Source organism: Dermacentor silvarum, chromosome 5 (assembly GCF_013339745.2).
Source record: "Dermacentor silvarum isolate Dsil-2018 chromosome 5, BIME_Dsil_1.4, whole genome shotgun sequence".
In the NCBI taxonomy this organism is placed as follows: Eukaryota; Metazoa; Arthropoda; class Arachnida; order Ixodida; family Ixodidae; genus Dermacentor; species Dermacentor silvarum.
The window spans coordinates 22,204,469-22,231,256 of record NC_051158.1 but is presented as its reverse complement, the minus strand read 5'-3'; the positions used below and the strand labels follow the sequence as shown (position 1 = coordinate 22,231,256).

The 26,788-nt window shown below is 43.1% G+C and overlaps 1 protein-coding gene and 1 non-coding gene across 4 annotated transcripts in view; both read right to left on the bottom strand.

The window, feature by feature from the left end:
• Positions 1-26,788, bottom strand: part of LOC119453052 (UNC93-like protein MFSD11) — a 52,763-nt gene that overhangs the window by 11,073 nt on the left and 14,902 nt on the right. For all 3 annotated transcript variants that reach the window (XM_049667493.1, XM_037715038.2, XM_037715037.1), the window contains exons 2-9: positions 12,790-12,851; positions 11,437-11,544; positions 9,133-9,212; positions 7,693-7,789; positions 4,941-5,117; positions 4,769-4,845; positions 2,758-2,823; positions 204-329 (exon numbers count right to left, since the gene is read on the bottom strand). In XM_049667493.1, the coding sequence (XP_049523450.1) occupies positions 204-329; positions 2,758-2,823; positions 4,769-4,845; positions 4,941-5,117; positions 7,693-7,789; positions 9,133-9,212; positions 11,437-11,544; positions 12,790-12,851 (793 nt within the window). The remainder of the gene's footprint in view (positions 1-203; positions 330-2,757; positions 2,824-4,768; positions 4,846-4,940; positions 5,118-7,692; positions 7,790-9,132; positions 9,213-11,436; positions 11,545-12,789; positions 12,852-26,788) is intronic.
• Positions 991-1,062, bottom strand: Trnat-cgu (transfer RNA threonine (anticodon CGU)). The gene has a single exon. It is a non-coding gene; the product is annotated as a tRNA-Thr (tRNA).

Sequence of the window (26,788 nt, the reverse complement as noted above, 5' to 3'; positions counted from 1 at the left end):
TGAGGTGGTTTGTTTGCTTTTAAACTAGCAACTTATTTTACCGAGAGATATATCAGGATATATATCGCTCTCCTCACTTTGTGTGATTTCAACTGAACAGTAAAATGAACCAGGTGTGAAATAATGTTACAGATCATCTGATGAAGGCAGGAGAGTTGGTCGCAAATGGTAGTTCCCCTGAAAGAACCCTACTGCACTCCTACCTGTGATTTCACCAGCACCAATGAGAAGACCGTTGATGCCAAGGAACTTGGAAGAGTCCTTGCCAAAGCTTTTTGTGAAGCCAAGGCATGACCCATAGACACCACTGAAGAATGACAGCTCCAGTCCTGCAAAACATTTTCTTTTTTGGCTATCGTGTGGCAGCAAGGCAAACGAGTAATGTGAGAGACAAACCGATACCATTTAGAACTGTTTCACAGATATGTGCATGCAGTTAAACCAAGTTTCCATGTCAAAAACTAAGAAAAAGATTGCTACATCTGAACAGTTCATTAAGAACCTATGTACTAGTGCCGATTCAAGTGCAGATTTACCTGCCAACGGTGTGGCTAACTCATGCTATTCCTACTTGAAAATAAATTACAGGCATCATCATCATTATCCTTCGTTAAGTCCACTGCAGGACAAAGGCCCTTCTAAGAGATCTCCAGGATCGTATGTGTCTGAACACAATGGAGCATTTAGGATGGATACAGATGCTGTGCGAGTCATATCTGCTCCTTCATGTTTATCTGTTGCACTGTGTAAAAAGCTCCTACATCAAACATATGAATCGACTCAGTCGGATTAAGCCCCATACAGGAACTTACCATATATTAGCTTTGAACGAGAAGAAAGGGAACCGTGGGTCCCGATTTTTATTATCATATCATAAGAAGCGAACAAACAATGACACCAAGGACAACATAGGGGAAATCACTTGTACTTACTAATTGAATTAAAGAAAATGATAAATTAACAGAAATTAAAGTGGATGAAAAAACAACTGTCCGCAGGTGGGGAACGAACCCACGTCTTCGCATTACGGATGCGATGCTCTCACCATTGAGCTACCGCGGATCCGTTTTCCCATCCACTTTCTGGGGTATTTATGTTTTACAACTAGAACTAACCCTGGGAGTGTTAGCCAGCGCCACCACTCACAAACCTAGGCGGCAGATGTGGAACATCCTTTCTGCCGCAGCCGTCACAAGCACGTGATCTTTTTGGGTTATGGATACTGGTCAATAAACCCACATATGCTACCTGAAGGCATCAATATTGCCGGATTCGAGCCCTCATTATGTAATGAACGAGAAGAAAGGGAACGGAGGGGCCCGATTTTTATTATCATATCATAAGAAGCCAACTAACAATGACACCAAGGACAACATAGGTGTCCGCACGCGTAATGCGAAGACGTGGGTTCGTTCCCCACCTGCGCACAGTTGTTGTTTCATCCATTTTCATTTCCATTTACTTATCATTTCTTTAATTCAATTAATAGGTACAAGTAATTTCCCCTATGTTGTTCTTGGTGTCGTTGTTTGTTGGCTTCTTATGATATCATATACTAGCTTTGTTGTTTTGAAGTACTGAGTGCATTAGAAAGCTATTGTGTTAAAGGTATGATGGGACAAGGAGGATAGCACCTGCTTCTTCAAGGATAAGGTTGGAGGTGAAGAAGGTCCTGCAACTAATTACCACATGCTGAGCTCATTGTATTGATACATACAAAAGAAACATTTGAGAATGCTTCCATCAGCTCACTTTTCTGACTCACCAATCCATGTTTGTGGCATGCACACTGGTCCAATAAAGGGTTGCACAAAGAGTTAACTTTCGAGACCAAATCGAACGAATATAAATCAACTGGTGCCAGAAGCTTATCGAATACTTTTCAAATAGCTTTTGAAAACATGAACAGCTGTTTTCACGTTAATATAAAACGATCGTCATGCCCTAGTATATTCACAACGTCATCAATTTTCTTCCAATACATTGCACGTTATGAAACATTCTTTACTAAAGGCATAAATGAAACCTTAGGAGCAAATGAGCAGTTTATTTGCATACTCAGGACTTGTTGGCGAGTGCAAATGATGGTGGTTTAGCTAGAAAAGTCTGACTTCCTGAGCGATGTAGCATGCTCCACTACGAAAGATTGCATATTTTATATGTCTACTATGGCTGCAGGAATTACATTTATTGCACTTTTGCTCCGATTTTATACTTCAATGCGCACAGTTAGCAATTATAAATATTTGTATTTATGTATAGCGATTATATAATTCAAAGACAGAATGGAATAGGGCGATATTTGATTTGTTATTCAAAAAATTTTGACGTTTACACATCCATAGTTTAACATGAAAATTTTATAATAGGTAATAGATAGAAGTAATGATTACGGCAGATGCGAGAGTTCGAATTTCATTCCAACAACATGCTTTGCATTATTTTTTTTAACGTCCGCCATAATATTGGACAAGGAAGGGTCCTGAATGCAAATCAAATGTTCCCTTTAATATCAGTGCCACCGTCCTGTACCATTCTGATCAAAATGATAATGGTAATGACGATGTATTGACATGGCTGGGTAAATATGTCCGTTTGGCTTCATCATCTGAACATGAAGAGGAGGGCTAAAAATGCGCAATGGCCTCACAGCCCCTATGAATATCTATGGGACCCTAAATGGTCTACAGATCCTCACATGTGCAATAGTTAATGCGAGTTCCACAAACACCTCACGGTAGATAAGAAGAGACTCACCCGTATAAAAGAATGCAACGCTGAGTATGAGCATCTTCCCCGTCTTCATAAGCTTCACTGACTGCACTGCAGGGAGACATGGACTGGTTAACAGCAATCTGCTATAGAAGAACACTTGAAACTTAGTTGTTTTGAGCACTGTTACACACACTTGCAAGCTACGCAGACTCGTCCGGCAGTGCATTAAACCCTGTCCAATCACTAAAACATGCTGCAATAGCATTCAGCCACCCTCCATTTTTTTATTATTCACGATTCACAACTGTAATCATTTAAATATATAAGCAAGCACAAAGCGCACTAATAATTTTTTCTTTTTGTTACACGTTGCCATGAAATTTGTTACTTTACTGACAGATAGTGTGCTTCTTGCAACGTCTATCCTGTCATGTCATTCCAGCTATACTGCAAAATTCAGATCTGTTTGATCACTTTCATCTTCATTTGCGTTAGTATTTCTACATTTCAATTAAACATAACAATTAAATTCCCCTATGCTTTTTTTGGCTTCATTGTCTGTCACTCTGTATGATTGCCCAGTGAACGTAATTTGTCAAAGCAGGGTAAGCAGACGATTTTCCTGTGTAAAAAAAAAGAAGATAAATGCAGATTCCATGCTCTTTGGGGTCGGTGTAAGCGAAGCCACAGTGATCCAGCAAGACGAAATGGTACATCACAAAAAGAGACGAGCAGCAGATTTCGACGCCGGACACTTGACACAATGCCACCGTCGCTTGTAACACCTAAGCCTTCAGACCACCACACCGAAAGCTTCACTATAAACGTGGCTCCTCAACTCCAGCCAGTTCTGTCCTGCCGAAGCTGCAGAATCCAGTTTCACCAAATGTGGCTAAACACGAATCGCAGCGTGGCTACATGAGCGTTCTTTTTCAGCGTAAAACTTCCATCTTGAGGGTTAGCTATTGGAGCATGTTGCTATGCGACGTGACTCGTGCGCCAAGCATCTCAAAGCATGAGCTTGCATGAGGGAACCTGGTATGCCGTTATTAGATGTTATTCTGTCTTTCTGGGGATGTGTCTATGGCCTAATGCTTAGAGCATCGGAGTGCTGTGCTGGGCAATTGGGTTCGGAACCCACCATTGGTTGCATACTTTATTTATTTATTGAGAATCTCTACTTGGCAAGACAGACGACATGCCAAACCCTGGGGACGTAGGAAAAGAAATCGTCACTTGATAGGTTCATGAACAGAGTACGAACAATTACTGAGAGTCACTGAAAAATGACACGCTTTGTAATGTATGCCAGCAACGTGCACTTGCCGCGCATCACTGGAAGAAGTGCATTTATGTAAAGGACATAGATAAGTGAACAGTAAAATGCCGTGCATGGCTACTGTAGTTTATGTGAATGGTAAAGCTGTGGTGCTGAGTGTCCTGCGAGTATTTTGCAGGGCTGGCTAATCTCTTGGTGTATCTTGCAAAACTGATATTTTGCGAGAAAAATGGGTGCACAATGTGTCATGGATGGGTAATGGCAAGGGGCATTATAGTATTTACAGTGAATTAGCCTTACATCACAACTGGCCAGGCATGACTGATAACAGCCATCTATAAATGTTGCCTCCGAGTGTGAACTTGACATAGCCACACAGGCGTTTTGTATACAGTCAAACCTCGGTATAACGAACACGGATATAACGAAGTAAATACGAATTTTCTTGCCAAGATCAGTGTGTTGCAAACATACATGCTTATAACGAATATCGGATATAGCGAAGGTATTTTCATGTCAGATCCGACTTCGTTATAACGAGGTTCAACTGTATTGTAATTTACCCACATTATTACGCCACATTATTTACGCCATATTATTTCATGACTAATGTTGCCTTACATCCAATGCTGGACTAATAGGTGCTTTTTTAAGAATCTTGATGCTGGCACTTTGGCTGCGTGCATTTATGAAGCTGTGGATATAAATAATAACTGCTGAATATGAACTTATGAGCGGGCATTCATTTTCTTATGCAATCCATGTGATACGTACACAATGCATCCATGAAGCCCGACTGCGCATTCAGTTGTCTGACATCAACTTGTGACGAGGGACCGCTTTTCTCTTCCCTGAAAAAGCACAAAAGGCGAAGGCAATAGCAAAAAGATAATGAAAAAAAGGAATACGCAGATGTTGACAGGTGACACGATAAGGATCAGCTTACGTTTCACTTTGGCTGTTTTGGCGCCGAGGAATTCCACCCCCTCTGAGCAACAGCAGCAGCAACATGCCGAGAATGCCGATGCCCGTCAGGGCGCCGTAGACCGTTAAGCGGCTATGCCGGTCGACTTGGTCGCGACCTTGGAATTGGATGTAGACAAATATGTTGCCCCAGATAAGACTAAAACAGAGTAAAAAAAGGCAGAAGGAGACACTTTGTGTAAGTTATTTGTACATCATTAAAATCCTCAACATAGGCAAGTAAAGAAAAAAAATATGCGAGAATAGACCACGTCATCAGACCTTGGTTGGAAAGTGCTCGGTGAACGCCAAAAGTCTGTGCACCACTCTCCGACTGTGTCCACAACAAGCAACAGCTTACAGTCACTCCTACATTAGTTTTCTATTGTTTCTATTATACATGCTACGAGTTGTATTAGGTGAAGGACACAGAAGCCTCCGGGTGCACTTGTGAAGTATGAGTTGGCTGTGAAGAACAAGGAACAATGAAGAAGCATTGTAGAAGATTCTGTGTAAGTAAGCTGTGTAAGGTGCAGAAAAATCTGACTTATGCCATCCATCTCTGTCTCCCCTTGTTTGTTTAGAACAAGTACACATTGTGGAGGGAAAAAAAGACAGTATAACAAAACGCTACTTTGCTATGGTGTAAATTATGCGAAACGACTGTGAAAGAAAAAAAAATGATAGGACAGGAAAGAGCATCACTTGCAACTAGGTTTATTCGCAGCGGACAGTTGACTTTATTAATGGAGGTGATGGCATGTACAAACACATTTGGAGTGTTTGCGACAAACTGCAACAAAATTTCATTTTGGCTAAATTCGGCTATAAGTGGAACCTCGTTGATACGATTCTGGCGTAATACAGTATTTCGGGATGATAAGTTTTTTTTTCCTTTTCCCAATAATACGATTTGGTTGGATAATACGTTGGATGATACGATTTTCGAATGATACGCTTTATTTTCCGGTTCCCGTGAAGATCGTATCACGAAGATTCCCCTGTATACTATTGAAGTAATTTTGGCAAAGTTTCAAGGCTAGTAATCGTCTAATTTTCTTATCAGCGGCCTTTGATCCTTTAATGACTGCACATATAAATATTCCCAAGAAATGTTTATTTTCGATCTAAATGTCCAAAACACATCAAGAATAAGCATAATCGACGAAAAGTAAAAATAGTTTGCGGAAACTTTTTCGAGCAATAGGGGGCAAACACCAAGCAGAAAAGTGGTAGTAGGCTTCACCCCAAGCCATCTATTGCTTCATTTAGAATTTGTACAGACAACTCTAGTCCAATCAGAACCATAGGTGAACATTTCATTTTCCTTAGAACACGTCTGAGACACCACTGCCAATGGAGATCTTGCTCTGGTCGGTCTCGTCTGACCGTGCTTTCAAAAGAAAGCGAGTCATTAGCCAATTGTCCCGTTCCTTATCCCGTGTCCCTGCTCTAAACCAACAAATGATGCTTGCTGCCTGCAATTCAGTGTTGGCCGAAGACGATTAGCCAAAAACTTCGTAATGAATACCAAAACTCTGCAAGAAAAAAAAAAAAGCTTTTCTGGGATGTTGCCTGTAGGCAACATTCGTCGATAAAGGGTTAAACGGAACCTAAGCAGACGCCGCATGGACCTTGTGGTTAGCATGCAGATATGACATAAAACCGCAGCACATTGCCTGCAAGGTTTTGTGAAGCACTGTAGAAGATGCTTACGCACAAATTATTGTAGTAAGACAATATTCTTAGCATAAGCCAAGGCAGCCGTGAAATGAAATTTTTGAGGAGTACTTACACAAAGGTAGCACACAGCAAACGTACCCCCGGTGCACCATCTATCTTTCTTTCAAATAAGGCAGCTCCTTTCTTGAGCAGTGATACACGAATAGCACCAAGGGCTCGGTGCAAAAGTATGGGCAAATTTGTGGCAGCAATAAGTGATATCTTAAAGCGGTGCTCGATTTGTAAGTCCATATTCGTGTTGTCACATATTAAGTTCTAAGAAGGCACATCGAACTAAATGACACAGGTTAAAAGGGAACTAAAGAGAAGCATTCAATCAGGTAATATATGTTTTCAAAATGCTATTTTCATTAATTTGTCAAGAGAACATTGTTTATTACTAAAAAAAAAAGTGAAGGTCAAGCTTCCCTTTCTTAAATTTTACGCCAACACCTCAGCACCTGATAACCCTTTGTAATTATTTTCTTTACATTACTGAATATGCACCAACAAGCCCAGTTAAAAGTACTGCGAAGTATTTTCTCATATTCGGGCCATTCTGGTGCAAGAAAACTCCTTGAAACTCGCAGGGTTGAGTCTCTGGTTAAATTGCAAGGTAATGTAGTCGTCCTTTACCATTAGGCAATTTACTAAACCAGGGCCAGATGCTCTGAAAATCCACGATGTCACGCCATGGCTATGGTCATGGTGAACTAGTGTGGAAACTACAGGGTGATGGTGGCACCTGGTGTTTATTGTTTTTTTTTTATTATTGTTATTTTTTTTTCACTTCTTCTGGCATACCAAGATTCCTGTCATGACAAGAGTGGAGTGGCTGTTTTGTTATTGTTTAGGCATAACTTAAAAATACTACAGCTTGACCTAGCATCCTTAATTCTAGAGCAGCAACGTGAAACAATGAGAAATTCTACTGGGCAACAAAATGCAGTAGAACAGACGGCGTAACAGTAAGCGATGCATAGGCGAGTTTAAATGCATCATTGTTGCCTAACCTGCACTGCAGCATGGCCCAGAAAATGCCGCTATTCCGAGACATGGTGGTGCTGTCAGAGTTGATGGTTAAAAAGTTCCCTTGGCCTGTCCATATCACTGCATGCAAAGAAGAAGAACTTTATAATTCATGCCTGGCGATTAACGCCGGGTACATGACGCAACAACAATATAGGAAACCTGCGTTTTTATTGTGACAATTTTTAATGAAGACTTCGGATGCATTCCTGCATTGCTTCTAGTTGTGTTTCGCTAAAATATAAACTTTTTTTTTTGCTCTGCACCACTTCCATATAACACTTGCAATCATTGTTTTCCTTATCCATCTGGACATTTACTTGCCAAGAGGCAATGAAACCAGCTCAGGTGTAATTTTATGGCGAGGTGTACATTGAACTGAAGATATAATTAAAAAAATGTTTTAATTCTTTTTTTGCAGGTGGACCAGGCAAGCAAGACATTCCAAGTGCTTTATTGAATGACATGAATAAAAATATAACCTCGGTATAAAAATGGAGTAAGAAGAAAAAAAAACAATAGATGCAAAATATTGTTTTAAAGTTATTTAAACAACAATGAAAGTCACTGCAGATAAGCACATTCTACAGAATGTCACAAAGAGATAGATCAGGACAAAAGTGCAACATTTGTTAATATGAGTATGCAGGAGTGTATAAGGAGACAAAAGGCCACATTCGTTTTGTCAGCAAGAGCATGTTTCACATAACACATTTCACATAAAATGTTGTTATTTGAGAACGATGACCAGTGAATGCCAGAATCTTAATACAATCAACAAGCGGTTTCATGTAGCAAAGGTAGCATGCACACGAGTGCTGTGCCCAACAAAGAAGTGATAACAGTGAGATCACTGTAAGAAAAATAACACACTGTAATGATAAAGTACGTGCCATGTAAGTTATATTTACGACGCAATGCAGCTGGCACAGCAGAAACACATGCACTCGAATATACGAGAAAATGGAAAGGTTTAAAAACAAACACAAGAAGTTTAGGAAAGCCTTACGACGGCTGCTTCTCACAAGAGACGTCCAGTGCTACACCTAGTTATATTCTGCTAAGATGTTATACTGCAACGAGTATTTTAAATTGTGCAGGTGTCTTGAAAGACAGTTAACACACTTCATAACGAGTCAATCTTTAAAACTGCCAATGAACTAAAGTTGTGCTAAAAAAACAAAACAAAAAAAAGACCAAGGAGGAACAAATTCTACATATTCTCCAACATCTTGCATACTAAAAGTATCAGAGCTTCAAGGAATCTACTAAGGTCTCAAGAGAGAAGTGCATATGTTGAACTCAGTTACATTTGTCACTGCATGATTACCTAATCTGCAAAACACATTGTACTAACACATTGTACACTTGTTCCACCTGCCGGCATACAAGAACAGCCAGCCAAAATAAAGAAAAGTACTTACTTGCAGCACCCAGACCAATGAGAACAGACGCAGCATATAAACCCCAAGTTACAGGAAACAGGAACTGGATTACAAATATGCTGTAAAAGACAAACACAAGTTGCGATATAATCACGGCCAGAAAAAAAAAAAAGAAAATGTAGATCCGATGCACCTCTTGGAATCAACGTGAAGAAAACTTTCGTGAAGCAGTTAATCAAATGCTATAAATTTGCCCATTTTCTTCATGTGTCTTTGGTGTAAAGGAAGCCGGCACGTGCACATGCGCTCTTGCGCACCCATGCTACGCAACATGACATACGTGGCGGTCATCTCAAATAGCTAGTGGGTGTCATCATGTTACAAGTATACGTGCAATTGTGATCTAATGGTTAGAGCACCAGGCTGCTGTGCTGGGGCACCAAGGTTCTAATCTCATATATCATCAGGCACATAATGAAATTTTTTTTAATGCAAAAGCATTAGAGAGTTTTAGAATAGGGGCCTCAAAAGTTTGGGGCCCTAAAGAGCTTTGCGGGTGTTAGCATTGTGAAGAGTTTTAGAATAGGGCTTTGCATTTGCGAATAGCGTCTTGTGCTTGCAGCACCACTACGGTGTCAAAGAAAAACTATCATAAATATTAAAATAAGCTATACCACTTTATGATAAGAAGAGTAATTTTGACTTTCGTGGTTTTGCGTTTAATTACAATCGAGAGGTTGTTGTTGCCCTTAATTTTGAGTAACCAGCTTTACGTGCCTTCACCAGCCAAGCTAATCCACGTTAGGCCTACAAGCCATGAAATCGACAATCGAATTGGGAATCAGCGGCGTCTAATGAATCAATCATCATAACACACGTTAGTTGAGAGAAAGTGATAACCGCAGTCACTTGTCCTAGCTTACGAACTTCACGCGTTACCACGAATCTAGCCCAGTTTGGTACTCGGAGAGCCGTTGCTTCGATGGGTGCCACCATGTTTGTTGACGCAAAGCTTTTGGGGCTCCCCCTGCTGAATCGGTGAAATAGCGTGCCCATCGCAAAACCCAAACGCAGTTTGCGTCTCGCGCATGCGCAGTGGTGTCGACGCTATTTCTTTGGGGCCCCAAAACGTTTGGGGCCCCTATTCTAAAACTCTGCATTATATGCCCCGTTAGAAACGTCAATCCGAAATTCTTGGATTGATTTCAAATTTCTCAGGGAGGTTCCTGTAAACAAAGTAAATTCATGGCTTCGAAAATGAAATTTGGTACGTTTTGGTGTCTGGGTGGGAATCGAACCCGGGCCTCCGTGGTGCGAGACGAGCATGCATCTCCGACGCCACGGCGGCCCTACGGTTTGGGCTGACTAAAGGTGTGCCTAGTGCGTGCGTCACTGCGCACGTCACGTCGTAGCTATCTGGATGACTAAACGCGTGGCCTAGTGCATGCGTCATTGGGCACGTAACGGCGCAGCCGTTGAGGAGCAGGTGGCGCGATGTCATGAGTGTATAAAATGAACGCGTTTGTGACGTTCCGAGGTCTACGAACGGTATAATGCTTTTGCATTCCCACACGGACGCTCTGCCGAATTTTTTGTGGTATTTGCGAAGACGGCAGCAGCAGCACCCAGCAGCCATGGTCGAGAAAGACCGAGAGGGTTCGCAAAGAAAGCTTCGCTTTAAAATGTCACAGCTTTCAAAAAAACTAAACTAGAGCGTTACATTTATATTTCATAATTTATTTGTGCAAACTGCAGCCCTATGGAAAGGGATATTTCAGGAGATGGAAACACACTGCTGAAAGAAAAAAAAAACAATTAAAAATAATACGTGAAATGTGGATGGCTTAGAGTAAACAAAACTAGGACATCTAAACATTAGTGAAGAGCAGATACTACAATAAACCTCACTGTAACAAAGTAGTATCAAAAAACAAAAGTACCTTTATTGTATCCAGTATTCATTATAAGCATATATTCCTCACACGCTAGTATCAATGAAAAAACTTTTACATACACTTTGTTATATCCGATAATTTGTTATGTCAGTGCTCGCTATATTGAGATTCACCTGCATAACGAATAGCGAGCAAACCTCAACACTCGTCGCTAGCAAGTGCAACTGATAACTCATATTCAGGAGGTGAATAAATGTTCCCGGCTATAGGGAATTCCGGCAGTGTAGTATTGCGCGGGTGAAAAAACATCAAGCCAATATCAAGTGTGACATCGAGCCTTGCAATATAACACGTTTAGGACACTGCAGTAGAAGGCTATGGCCATATCAATCTAAAAGAAAAAGCAGCAAAAGAGCGAATGGTAAAATAAACCAGAAAGCATGCGTACTTATACGTGACGGCACCAAAGAGCATTGTGTACTTGGGGCCGAGAAAGCTGATCACCGATGGTGCCAGCCAGTTGGAGATGGCGAAAACAGCATAAATAACAGCCAGGCTGCAATGTGAAGAGACAAAAAAGAAAGTGCATCTGTTACAGTAGCAGTAAAGCTTCGGGAACCTCATTCATTCATTTGAGTACACTAAAGGCTCGCTAGGGCATAAGTACATAGCAGAAGATGCAAATAGACAAGCTTAGGTACAATGTGTACTATCTAAATGATGTAGAAAAAGAAAGGGCACAGAAAAGGACTTGATTTTATAAAATATCTGGTAGCTTGACAAACAATGCAAACACAGCTTATGAGCTATGTGGCTCTCCCAACTATCAACCATTCAATACTAGAGAAGCGCAGCAGTAAAAGTTTTCAAACAAATAACGGCTTAGCTATTTTTGAGAAGCCCATAAAGCTTTTAAATATAGTTAAAAGTGTGTCTGAAATGTCACTAATGTCAGCAGAACTTTCTTCTTCCTTATAGGAATGTACAGTCTACTGCAAAAAAATGTTAAGGCCAGTTGGACGCTGCCAGCAACAGCTGCCGGGCCTCTTATTTTTTATTTTTTTTCACTGTAGAATGTCCATAGATGCTCATGTAAGTACAAACAGAGCTACCAACATGAAACAGGTTACAGAATAATGACAGAGATATCAGAAAAGAAGAAAAAAAATACCCTGCGCAGTGAAAAAAATAATTGTGCAATTTTTATGAAATAGGTAGACAACGTGCACAATTCACATACATAATAACACATACATACACAAAGTATAAACATAACAGGAATGGGCAACTACCATTTATGTACGGAAATGTCTTGCACTTATTTCTGGGTGCAAAGCTGCAACCTTAACAAGATAAGTGTACGCGAATGTATACGCAAAGGGCTCATTTATTTATTATTTATTTTTGAAATACTGCAGGCCTTGCTGAAGCCCAAGCAGGAGGGGTAATGAACATACAAAATAAAATACTGAATGTAAGAAAAAAAGAAAGAAAAACCAAGGTACAGTACAAAATTCAAGAAGCAGTTTTTGGAAAGAAGTATAAAAATAGTATGCAGCATTGTACAAACAATACAGGAAATATTTGAATGAACACAGCATCAGATGTGGGAAAGTAGAAGAAGTAATAATGTCATAGCAGAGAGGTCGTAAGTCATAATAAATTATAGTAAAAATATAGCGTGATACATCAGCACAACCACACTTGACATGCAAACTAATATCTGCTTCATTTCATTGCAAGCGGTTCGGAAGGGGGTAGCGAACTTCAAATCAGAACGGAAATGAAAGGTGATCTGTACCTGACGTAGCCGTCACCAGTATAGCTGGGGTCTTCCTTGTGGATACTGTCAAGGACAACTTTCTGCAATGCGAGAGAGAGAAATCATTTTTACACAACAGAAAACCTAAAGGTGTTTTTAGTGGGAGGTGTGGACACTCATAATGGTCGGTGAATTACTTAAACAGACACACGGTCTACAACAAGAACCCCCCCCCCCCCGCCACCAGCTTTCTTAAATGTGTATACTGTTGCACTGTACGCCAATCTTCTTAAAAGATGCAGTACAAGTTAACTGTTATGTAATGTAAAGTGAACTACTTAGGTAAGTTATGTTTTCATCTCCTCATAATTCCTGCACTGTTTCTCTAGAAAAAAAAATCTAATAAAGAGACAAACCTGATTTCCGAGTGGTAAACCTTCCCAGCACAACATACACGCTCAAAGTGTGCTCACCACATTGGTGCAGTAAAAAGTCGCAGCTTCGCCCGAAGGGCGAAGCATCAATTGCGATAGCAAATTAGCATACAGCTATACTAAGTAAGGAAAGTATAGTTTTATATCATATAAACTTGAAAACATTCGCTTACTAACTAAACTAACAAGAACGGGGTCACGCGCGCACAAGCAAACATGAACACATCTCACTCGTTGACCGCGCACACTCGCTGTCAGAACGCTGGCGTGAGGAAGCGCTGCGTCAGCACCGAGCGAATTGACCTTCGTGCTGCCTCTCACGCCAACGCGAACGAAGCGGCGAGAACACAGCGCACACGCAGCTATCGGCACTCGGCGCACTATGTCCCCATCGCAGATTGCTTTCAAGATGGGGCCCGGGCGGCCGCACCATACGCAGCCGCCGCCGGAGTAGAACCCCCCCCTCCCCCTCCGCCGGTGCCTTGCGTGCGACGGAAGACGGCGCGCTTCCTTCCCGCTTTCCTCCCTTTCGCGCGCGAGAATGAGCCAACATCGTCAGCTTACTCTCGCACGCTTTCAGTCGCACATACCCTCCTAAGACCCGAACAGAACTATACGATATATTCGCTCTTCAAGGTGGTTTTTATTGTCTACTGTTATGCTATGAACTCGAAAAACAATTTTTTAAATTTAAGTACCACGCTTAGATGCCATAAACTGCGTCTCCATGTACATGAAAAAAAAAATACCTATCTCCATCATCTCCTCATGTTTGCTATGGTAAAAACTGCATTTCATTGCTTAAACGCCGAGATGAAGATGGAACTACGCGTGTAGTTTATTGCCACGTTGCTGCTGCGTCTGGAATTTTCACGCAATCTCAGTAACTTCGAAACACACCTCAAGGTTGCTTTCGGCCGTCTGGGACGACCCAGAGGTCTAGATCAATCGAGTGTCAAATTTCGCGAAAGCGGATGACCAGAATATGAGCAAACCACTTCTTTGACCACAGAATATGAGTAAACCACGCATGCACCACCCTTCATACCTGCAGAATGAATATTTTGCGTAATCACTTCCGAGTGAATTCCGAAAAAAAAAATATCGAAGGCACTGTGCAATGTACAAGGGGTCTTAGGAGGATACAGCATACGGCGCGCAGCGACGATGTTATCGCCCTCGGACTTCACACGGAACATCACGCCGACGGCAGAAATGCGCCTGGAGTGTCCATATAATTGCTATCGCAATAAATTAAAATGACCTTCGCGTGGCAAAAGTGCAAAGCGTAGCGGGCATGCTATGCACCATGTTAACCAGAAAAGTATTCACACTGTAAAAAAAATTATCAAAGCCGACCTTATATAGTGATAAAGCTTCACTGCGTCACAAATATGCCTAACAGAAAAGTATCCTTACAATAACCATGTGTAGTGGTAGCTTCTTCTTCTTCTTCTTTCTGGGGTTTTACGTGCCAAAACCAGTTCTGATTATGAGGCACGCCGTAGTGGAGGGCTCCGGATTAATTTTGACCACCTGGGGTTCTTTAACGTGCACTACAACGCAAGCGCACGGGCGTTTTTGCATTTCGCCTCCATCGAAATGCGGCCGCCGCGGCCGGGATTCGATCCCGCGATCTCGAGCTCAGCAGCGCAACGCCTTAGCTGACTGAGCTACCGCGGCGGGTTGTGCAGTAGTAGCAGTAGTAGTACTAGTAGTAGTAATTGGTTGGTTATTTAATGAATAGATAAGTAAATAAATAATAGTTAAACAAAAAGGAAGGGAAGAAAATTACTGCTGACCGCACTACAACAGTCTATCGCAGTTGGCTAACACCTGAACACAATGAACAAAAGAATGCATACATAACAAAAAATGTCACAGTTTCGCCCTAAGGGCGAAGCAATGAATGCGATAGCAACACAGCAATGTCATACGAAGTAAGCTGAGCGGCTTTGGTAGCAATATGAATTGTAGTAAACATGAGCTGATTAAGTAAGCAGGTGTGCTGCGGCGTAAGTAGACCGACATGAAGAGAGACTCGATGACCACGAGAAGGCGCGTGTGAAACGGTGGTGTTGATGAGAAGCGCTTCCCGTGGGCAGCGCGTGCGAAGGGACACACCTGTAGCGCTGCACTGCCGATCCGGGCAGCATTGCGTGTGTAGCGTGCGTTGGAAAATGTGGCCCGACTATTACGAACTGAATGAACAAGCGTGGTGTGAGCGCGCACAAACAGGAAGAGATCACACTGAATGACAGCAGACAACGACTGTCAAAACGCTGGCAGCAAGCATACGCCGCAGCGGGCGAAGGTACGTGCGGTCTATCGCTTCAACGGAAACTGAGCGGCGAATGCACTTAAAGGTCAGAGCCGTGTGGAGATAAGAGACGGTGCGAGCGAGCGACGAGCGCGGTTGTTGGCAGAGAAGTGCGCCCCCCCCCCCCCCCCTGCTCCCTCCGGCGCTGGCTTCCTGCTTCCTTGCTTGCGCGTGGGAGATTGAGTGCGTTCGCTCTCCGTGATAGCGCGCGTCTCCGCACGCTTCCTCTCGGGCATACGGCGCGCGGCGAAGATTTTATCTATAGGGAACGTCACGGCGACGGCGACGACGACGGCGACGACGACGCCGACGGCAGAAATCCGGTTCAAGTGTCCATATAATTGCCATCGCAATAAAAGCCAGAAGGCCCTCGCGCTTCGTGCGTATATGCGAAAGATGACGCTCATTTTAAAAAGTGTAATTTAAAAACAAAGTTCACTGTGCTAGGCGTCGCCCACGTCTACTACTTCAATATGCATCAGCTGCCGGCCTTCCCTCGTGACGTCAGAACTTTTCGAATAGGCTCGCAGCTAGCCCTTATTCTATATCTAGGTGGCGTTGGTTACGCGCAGGATCTGAACAATAGGCAGTAACAGAAGGCATGATCGGTGTTCCAGACTATATATATATATATATATATATATATATATATATATATATATATATATATATATATATGATATATAGTTTGAAAAAAAAAAACCTGCGCGTCCAAAGGCTGAATTAAGGAGCGACAAGCCCACGCCTAAAAAAAAAAGTAACAATTATAACGAGAGAATTAAGCTAAGAGCTCTCTAACTTACCACTCGCAATACTTATCACGGATTTATTTCATTGCAATAACGTACACTCGCCAACAAAAAGTTTAGAGACCGTGGCATCACCACAAAATTTTGCATTTATTCGAGCATAGTTGTGCAATGTGGAAATGTCTCACAGCATTACATTTGTCGAACAGGCACACCCCCGTAGAATGTAACACTCAATTTATTTTCGCCCGCATGTGCGTGCTGCCGCAAGATTACAATTCCTAGTTCATAGTTTCGTGTACACGTACGTGTGCGCCTTCTCAACGGTAAGCTCATATCCATTAATTATAATTTCGCAAGCCATCCCGTGAATAAGGTATTCGATCGTATTTTGCGAGCAATGTCGATTTAAACTATCGCCGAAGTACGCGCGATCAACAATCGGACAGATATGTAAAGTGTAGAACATAATGGTATGCAGATTTGGACGACACCGTCAAAGCAAGCCTCGAAATGTATGGCCAGCTCGAAATGTAAAGCAAGCTGCATGGCCAGCTGCTGCATGGCAGCTGGCCATGCAGCTTGCGTGTAACTAAAAACTGCACGTGCCAGCTGATTAAACCGCACTTTCCGCATCGTTGCTCAGTTTGCGCATGCGCCCACCGATCGCTCAGCACGTGGGAAGCCGAGGCAGGCACAGCCCCTCTCCTCTCTACTCCCCCTACCGGAATTAAAAGGAAAGGAGAAAGTTATTTCAACTGTATTAGTAAATTATCCTTCTAAACTGCATATAAAAAAGAAGAAAGTCGCAGTATCTCTCGAAAGGCGAAGCATTGATTGCAATAGCAAATCATTATACAAATACACGAAGTAAGGTTAGTAGCTTTATTGGCTGTATAAATTGCAGTAAACACTCGCTTACTAACTAAATTAACAATCATGGTGTCACGCGCGCACGTGCAAGCATGAACAGGTCTCACTCGATCACCGCGGCCACTCGGTGTCACAACGCTGGCGTGATGAAGAGCAGCAGAAGCGGCGAGTGAATTCCCCTTTTTGCTGCCTCTAGCTTCAACGCGTCTCCGAAACTTGAGATTGCGCGACCTCCAACACAAGGCGCGCGCGACAGCGCAACGCACACAATGCCACCAGCAGCCATCTCGGCTCGCGTAAGCTTTGCACCCGCCGCAAATTATCTCCAACATAGGGTGCGCGCGGCCGCGCTCAGCCGCAGCACGCGCAGCAACGGCCTGGATTGCGCGCTCACCTGCCCCCCCCCCCCCCCCACCCCCTCCGCCCCTCACCGCCTCTCGGGAAGACAGCGCGCATCAAGCCACCATCCTTCTCGGCTCCCCCTCTCTCGATCGCTTTCCCTCGCGCCGACAACGTATGACGCCGTAGGCAGTGATAGGATCTTACCGCACTTGGAATTTACACGGAACAACACGGCGACGGCGAAATTCGCCCGGGGTGTCCCTACAATTGCTATCACAATAAAAAGAAAACATACCGGTAGAAAAGGGAAATACGATACGGCTGGCGACGCTATTCTGAAGTTCGCCCCGACGTGACGTCATAGATTTGGACAATGCCTTACAGTAGCGCACCCAGGATTTCTGCCAGGGGGGGGGGGGGGGTGACAGTTTGCCTTAGTCTGCAAATACCATCTAAACAGCACTAATTTCAATGTCTTCACGGGAAATTGTAAAAAAATGCGCTTTTTGCACTAGTTTGCGAGTGTGCAGACGATTGCGCGTCTTACAGCTTAGTTGCAGTACTCAAAAAAGGGGGGTTAACTCGGCCTCAGGGAGGGGGGGGGGTGATACAACCCCCGACCCCCCCCCCCCTCCGGTCGGTGCGCCACTGATGTCTTGCTCGGGCACGGTTAATCTTTAGAGCGTAGCTCTTAGGCGCCCGTTCCTGTGGCGAGCATTGGCGTTGTCCCTCTTAACCGAGCGAACGAATACAGCGAAGGATGAAAGCGAACGCAGGGCGCAGCGGGACATGAAAGACGGCGATAGCGAAGAGAGCGCGAGGAGGAAAACGGAGGAGGAGGGTATGGCGAAAGCGTGAAAAGAAAAGCGTAGTGCCGCGCAAGACGGGCTTTGCGGCGACGATGGCCACAAGAATGGCGCCAGAGTATAGCGCGCGTCGTCTGTATGGAAACAAAGCGCTGCGTGAGCGGATGTCCGTCTGCGGCGGCTGCTGTGAATCGCGCCCACGCGTCACCCACGTGCCGCCTCTCGCGATTAGCGAGGTAGTCCCGCCACACGTCGCTCCGTTCGCAACGTGCCACACGAGACAGATTGCCCGCGCCAGCCAATATGTCGCGAAATGAAAACACGTATACAGATGCGCTCAAATTTCGCATTGGGGAGTATTGTAAGCGCCGGTGAATTTCTTGTCGGCAAAAATTGACTACAGAGAGGTTTAAAACAACCAAAGGCAAAACTCTGCAACAGTTTAAAGGACATTTTTCTTAGACACGACGGTCGCCAAAGTACGAGACCATATTCGTCACACTGACGTAGCGCAGGGGTTTCAGCGCGAAATTCGAAAAATGGAACTTCGACCTTCATTTTTTCTTCAGATAATCAACATAATGCCGCGAAATTAAAAAAAATAGTTTTTAATTAATACTTTATCAGTTTAAATTTATTTAGCGTATCTCATTAGCGTCCCTTCAAGTTTACGCCACTGGCGACAACACCAAATCTAATCAATTTACGTTAAAAAGCAGGAAAGTCCACCATTCTGTTCGAAATAATTATTTCGAACGCGTACGTTGCTTAACTGATTGAAAAAGGTGACACATGTACCGCGCAAAATACGGTATATACGGCCGAATAGAACATGACCGCACGCATATGGTCAGCACTATACACGCTATCCGTCGTTCGTGTTCGCTAGCCACTGTAGGTGCATTGCGCAAATTCCTGTGTGTCACTTTGGCTTCACGTTTCACCTCAACTGACAACGAAAGTGATATACAACATATCATTCATACAATGTTACCGTCGTCGCGACCAGTATACATACAGTCGAACGCCTCGACAACGAAATTACCTGTTTAACGAAGTAATAATGCTGTCCCGGTTGTGAGCTGTGCGCTGCACGACCTTTACAACGAAGTGACCTGTATAACGAATTATTTCGGAGGCCTCAAGCACTTCGTTATAAAGGAGTTCGACTGTGCATACTATTAGTGGTGGGCACTTGCGCACCCGTGACATATGTCTTGTGCTCTCTCAAAGGCCCCGTGAAACGTATATATACAGGGTGTTCAAATTAAGCTTTAGATAATTTCAAGAAATCGCCCGTGGCAGGTATATAGCATAATTCTTATCATTGAGCTGGGTTATTGGAAGAGGCGGACATTAGTAGCACGAGAAATCGAAACCCATATTCAACTAATTAACAAAGAATTACTAATTAACTTCATGGTTATTTACTGTACGACACATATTGCAATTTACGAATTGTAGCCGGTGAGCTTGTCAGGCGTATCCACTTGGAATGAATTTCCAGAATGACACCGGTTTGGAGATATCGAGCCATCAAACTCACCGTAAAAATGCACTGTTGTTTCAGTTACTTTTGTACTAAAATGCAGTTTAATACATTGAAGCACAAAAGTAACTGGAACGCCTATGTATTTCGTCCCACACTTTGGGAAATAATATCTCGAAACTGGTGTCATCCTGGAAATTCATTTCAAGTGGATGCGTCTTGCAAACTCACCGGCTACAATTGGTAAATTGCAATATGTGTCGTAAAGTAGTTAACTAAGAAGTTCATTAGTCAAATTTTGTTAATTAGTTGAATATGTGTTTCGATTTCTCGTGCTACTAATGTCCGCCTCTTCGAATAACCCAGCTCGACGATAAGAAGTATGCTACCTGCCACAGGCGATTTTTAAAAATTCCGTAAAGCTTAATTTTGAACACCTGGTATATCCTCCCGAGACCAAAGCACAACTATGTGATATCATCGCTCTTCAAGGCGGTTTTTATTGTCTATAGTGTATGTTATGAACTTGAAAAAAAAAAAACTATATTTAAATACCACAGTTAGATGCCAAAAACTACGTCTCAATGTACGTGAACATCTCCTCATGTTTGCTATGGTACAAAAAAAATACATTTCACTACTTAACCGCAGAGATGAAGATGGAACTACGTGTAGTATATACATTGCCATGTTGCTGGCGCGTCCGGTATTTTCACGCAATATAAGTGATTTCGACACACACCTCATTGTTGCCTTCGGCCGTCTGGGACGACACAGAGGTCCAGATCAATTGAATGTCAAATTCCTCGAAAGCGGATGACAAGAAAATGAGTAAACCACTTTTTACCAGTTAAACATGCACCGTCCATTTTACCCAGAACGAATATTTTGCGTAATCGCTTCCGAGTGAATTTAGCAACAACAACAACAACAACAACAACAAAATATAGATGGCAATGTGCAATGTATTGTACAAGGTGTCTTAGGAGGATATGTCACAAGGTCACAACCCATGGATGTCACGGCAACAGGAAGCGTTGCGAAGCATATGTCAAGGCAGCACGGTTGCGTGTCGTGCGGACTAGCGTTGTGGAGCTTGTCACAGGAACAATGTTGCAGTCACATCGAAACTGTGGCGTTATCAATGGGCAACCAGCGATGAAACTTCGCGCGCCGACAGCTAGCGCCGTAACACACAGCCTAAAGCGAGCGATGGAAGCAGTTTTCTGTAGCACATGCTGCGATAACGCGTCATCACTTTCGCCGCTCATCTCGAGGTGCAGCTACAGCGGAAAAAGATTAGCACAAGTAACCGACCACCCGATCACATAAATCGCGGCACGCGACGCTGTTGTTCACTATCACGGCGAAAGCGAGAGTGACAGGCACCCCCTCCTTGAAACATGAATCACGTGGCCACGGTGCATGCACGTGGCACTTTAGATACCAGTATGCACGTAAAGCCCCCATATATGGATGGATGGATGGATGGATGAGGCTGAACCCTTTAAATCGGGCGGTGACATACGCCACCTAGCCATGACTATTAAGATAATTTGTACTATGTGGTGGGTGAAATTTCACCCCTGCCTTAATTTTATCCATCAATCAGATAACCTCTGTTTGGTTATTTCTACCCGCTTAAAGTCTATTTTGCCTTCACTGTCCCTAAACCCCAATGCTTTGAAAAAATCAGCCCCGTTGCCTTGCACTGTAGGGTTAAGCCCCTTACAGAAAAGTATGAGGTGTTCAGCCGTTTCCTCTTCTTCTCCACACGCACAGCACAACGTGTCTATACCTTGGTACTTGACTCGGTACATCTTAGTCCGCAATACTCCCGTCCTGGCTTCAAACACGGGAACAAGCATGCACGGGAACAAGAGCGCCGCCTACCGCAATTTCCCCGCTCCGGTCACCGGCCACTTGTGCTAATCTTTTTCCGCTGCAGCTAGAGTGTACTAGCTGCAGCTGTGCATGTGTCCGCGGTTTCCGGTCTGACTGGGTACCGGCGTGCTGGAACGTATATCAGTGCATGCGCTTCTCCAACGCGCACGGGTATGGCCAGACCTTGGCTGGGCGCATAAAAAGCTATAAAACGAACGTTGATACAGGCGCGCGTCTGTAATCACCCAGAATGTCGTGTATATACCATTTTCGTATATACCATAATCAATCAACTTCTCAATTATTATAATTATAGACAAAAAGTGTAATGCGAAAATTGTGGAGCAACATGACAAACTCCCGATACAGCTTTCTGTTGCTCAATATACGCGCTACATAAAAGTTTTTTTTTTTTTTGAGCGTGAAAGAAGCCCGCGAATACACGCAAAGTGTCTTGAGTGGCCCGCGCAGCAATATTTTGCGTGCATTCGCGGGCTTCTTCCACACTCGGAAAAACACTTTTATGTAGCGCGTATATTGAGCAACAGAAAGCTGTATCGGGAGTTTCTCGTGTTACTCAACAATTCCCTCATTGGCACTTTTAATCTAATTACAACATTTGAGAAGTTGATTGATTAATTAATGAAGTAGGAAATTCGCGGGCGCATGTTGGAATCAGCTTTCGCAAGACAGCTAGGGGTAATTGGAGATGGCAGGGAGAGGCCTTCGTCCTGCAGTGGACATAAATATATATGCTGGTGATGATGATGTAATTAGGCGGAATTTAAAAAAAAAACAATCTGAGTATCTCCACGCGACGACAAACAGCATTACCTTGGTTCTGTCCAGATACGTGGCATTTGCATATTTTTAAATCTAAATTCTTACACTTCCTCGATTAAGGTCCTCAATCATTTGTTGTAATTCGTCTCCATTGTTGCTGAATAGGACAATGTCATCTGCAAACCGAAGGTTGCTGAGATATGATGATGATGATTATGATGATGATGATAGTTGGGACACCCTGTATATATGCCGGTTCCATCAAAGACGTTGGCGCGCAACATCGCGTCCTGCACCTGTACTGATTACCACACACCTAGACGGTGCATGTAGTCGCTAGTACACACATGCTTATGAAGCATTTGCGAAAGTGCTGACGAGACTGTAAAAAATGAACAAAGGTAGACGGCTTGTCAAGCGGTTCGAGCTAGCTGCGCACGCATCATGCGCACGTGTACGGCATTGCGACGAGATCTGACTCATAAACCCAGCGCTTAGCAGAGAGCGCGTTCTCCTGAGCCCGCACGCACGTCCACGACGCATAATACACCTCTGCACGGTCAAAGATGTCTGTCTGACGCTGTCGTAATGACATCGAAATGTCGCGCTGCGTTCTTTAATAAGTGGGAAAAATGATCCTAGCTCCGGTTCTTTCGATCTCGCGTGTCTCTCGATCGGCCTCGACAAATATATAGTGCACTTAAAAAAAGTACGGAAAAAAAAAAAAAAAAAAAAACAGGCTAACAGTTGTATTCCTTTCAGAAATTTATACTAACTGGTATGCTCATGTGCGGTTTGTCTGCTTAACACTCATGCGGGTGGTGAGGCTGCACACAAACGTTAATTAAGGATAGCAAAAACAAAAACAAAAAAAAGAAGGAAAAACGATTCATTTCGTTCGCAGTGTATATTCGTGACGAAATTTTCGCTTTCCAAATATGTTAAAATCAATAAAAATTTTGTCTTTCAGCATAAAAAAAAGTTTTTTATGCAAGAATTTCTGTGAAGAAATTTTCTGTTTTTCTTTTTATTCGTCTTTTTACATTTATTTTTTACAGTGCATGGTACATGGTGAAGGATCAGGGGCGTTTCATCCTGTAGGCGATACAGGCGGTCTCCTACAGTGGCCCTTAATTCGAGAAGGGCTCCGAGCCCCCCGTCACCCATCACCCCGCGCCTCAACGTTGGATTCCAATGGATGCTAATTGGATTTCAATTTGGATTACTCTGCATTTTCGATGGCTGATATCGATTGTTCCCGGACACAATAAACAATAATACGCCGTGAACTATGCGCCAACTTCTTCTATTAAAATGACTACTCACAAAGTGACGTCTAAAATTGTTTTCAACGCGTACGGAACACCCAAATTTGGTGCCACTGTGGAGAGGGACCCATTGATGTGACTTTGCCCATCCATGCAGCTAAATACCTTGAAACGCTCTTCTATAATGACCATACATTGGAGTTTTCCTCCTGTATCTTCCCAAGACAGAAGGACCACCCCAGTGAAGAAAAAAGAAAGAACAAAAGAATGAATCTCTTTCAGCTTTCTTTCTTTCTTTCTTTCTTTCTTTCTTTCTTTCTTTCTTTCTTTCTTTCTTTCTTTCTTTCCTTCTGTAATCGTTCGGGAACAGGAGTACAATTTGTTAAGTGTACATTCCGTGTCAGGTGACAGCTCGCGTGATCGAATCAAAAAGGTATGTCGCAACGGCGAGTTACACGACCAATTATTTTTTATGTTCGGATTAAATTTCGACTATACTTAATCTTCACCTGATCTGGACGAAGATCCCACTATATACTGCATGCCCGGAGTTTACGATATCGCTTTATGTACCCCTTCAAAGCACCGCATATTATAACACGGCTTCGTTCATTGTGGGAGGCGCCTATATTTGCCGCATTAATGGGACGCCAAAGAGCAATACTTAGTCTGGTTAGGTACTCTTTCAAGACTCGATTTGCATTTGTTAGGCGGGCAAAAGTGTGCAATTTAACGTTTTGGCGTTCCAGTTACTTCTTTTAAGAAAACGCTGCTTTATGCATTGAAGCGCAAAAGTAACTGGAACGTACACCAATGCCATCTTGTTGGACACTTTAAAAATTAATTTGTCGAAACTGGTGCCGGCCAGAGAATTAGTTCCAAGTGTATCGCCTTGCGAACTCACTGGCTATAATTCGTAGATTTAAATATGTGCCGTGAAGTAATTAAATAAAATACTAGTTAGAGTAATTATGTTATTTAGTTGATTAGGTATTTTGATTTCTCGTAGAAGTAATGGCCGCCTCATCGAGTAATTTATATCAAGGATTAGAATTGTGCTATCGACACAGGCGATTGAAAAACAATTGGACCTTCTAAAAAACACCATGTCTATACATTGCCGCAGAATACAGAGTTCAAAGAGGAAGTTCGTATACAAGATCGAAACAATAGAGATAAACAATGTAACACATTGACAGTAATAAACAGCTTGAAAAAATTATGGTTAACAAATACGCCGACTATCAAGTTATGATTTCATGTAATATGTACCCTTGTATAACCGACATGCAAAAAGCATGTACACGCTGTAACATTTAGAAGAGCTGTGAATTGGGCTATAGTTGGTGTGCATTCAAAGAACGAGACAGAGAAAGAATGTCACGATATGGGACTCGCCAAACCAGCAAAGAACCTCAAAGAATGCAAGACATTGACTCTTATTCGGCCATTCTTTTCGGTCAAGACCCATAAGGAGGGCCCCACCCTTTGCGAACAATAGTTGAAGATATAGGAAGCTGGCAACGGGCCCCTCGCTAACAATCTAAAAACCTGTATCTCTGCTCTACCGGTCGACGACCCGTTCAACATAAATAACATCGCAGCAAGTCCTTGATTTCCTGGAAAAGTCCCCGCCGATACAGTGTTTTTCCATCGATGTCACAGAACTGTACTACAACATACCAAAGAACAAAAAAAAAAAAAAAAAAAGCGCTCCCGTGTGTCACTTCGTGTCCAGTGTCCGTTTCGTCCCTAGTGGCGTCCTACTGCACTTAGCGCAAGAAAAAAAAATGAATGTACACGCTGCATGCCATTTCAAACAATAAATATGGTCCCTGTGTTCCCGCATCACATCTAGCACTGCTCTTCACCAGTCAAAAATTATTTTGAAATGTATTAGTCATTCACGTGCAAATGTCATAGATCTCTCATTTTTTAAATTGCTTTTGTAAGTAATGTTTGTATCGTGTCTTTTTTCCTTTTTATTTTGTATCGCGTAGCAATGCCCTTATGCTTACTGCGTTTGTGTAATCAGTGTTTGCGTTATGCATATTGAATTCACTCAGCAGCTAAGAGCAAACACTGACGCCGTAAGACTCCCCGGACTGTTCAGTGTGTGGTGTTATAGAGACTATATAGACCATGTGCTCGTGGTGTGCCCTGAGTATGCGCGCGCAAGACTGGCACTGGCAGCTACCTTGAGGCATTTATACAATGGTCCACTGTCGGAAGACCTCTTGCTGGGCGCATGGCCACAGAGTTGGCAGACGATAGAGACAATGCGTGCTATTTCACGTTTCTTAGGCGACACGGGCCTGGACTCACGATTGTGATATTTATGCAATGTGGCCTTTCACCTAGTTCCTCCCATTGTCATCCCCCATTGTGACCCTCTTTCTTCCCCTCTTCCCCTTCCCTTACGTAGAGTAGCAGGCCAGATGCTCCGTATTCCGGCCGACCTCTCTACATTTTCAAATCATTAAACTATTTCTTCTTCTTCTTGAATTTACTACTCGGCTTGCATTTCTTGTTAAACAGTGTTATAATCTTGACTCATGTGTTACTACTGTTGCTAATACGCCCGGCGGTGTCAGGACTGGTCAGGACTTGGTTAGGAGGCGAACCCCCCTCCTTTTGTCTTGCCTCGAGAGCAATACTTGTGCATTGCCTAATAAATAAAATGAAAAAAAAAAAAACAAAGAAAGGCTAGACTGCGCAGAACTGGACGAATACCATAGATAGATAGATAGATAGATAGATAGATAGATAGATAGATAGATAGATAGATAGATAGATAGATAGATAGATAGATAGATAGATAGATAGATAGATAGATAGATAGATAGATAGATAGATAGATAGATAGATAGATAGCCGACTTAGCGGCGGCTTCGCGGCTTCTTCGCGGCGGTTTCTGCTTCCAGCGCTAGCGTGTCGAACTCAGCTGGTTGGTACATTTTGGAGTTTGAAGGTAATAACGTTAAAAACCGGACCAAGACGCATGAAGCAATGGTTTTGGCACGCGCCTCTTCCAGCGCATGCCAAAACCTATTACTCTGCGCGCTTCCGCTAAAAGGCGACGGTATCTGT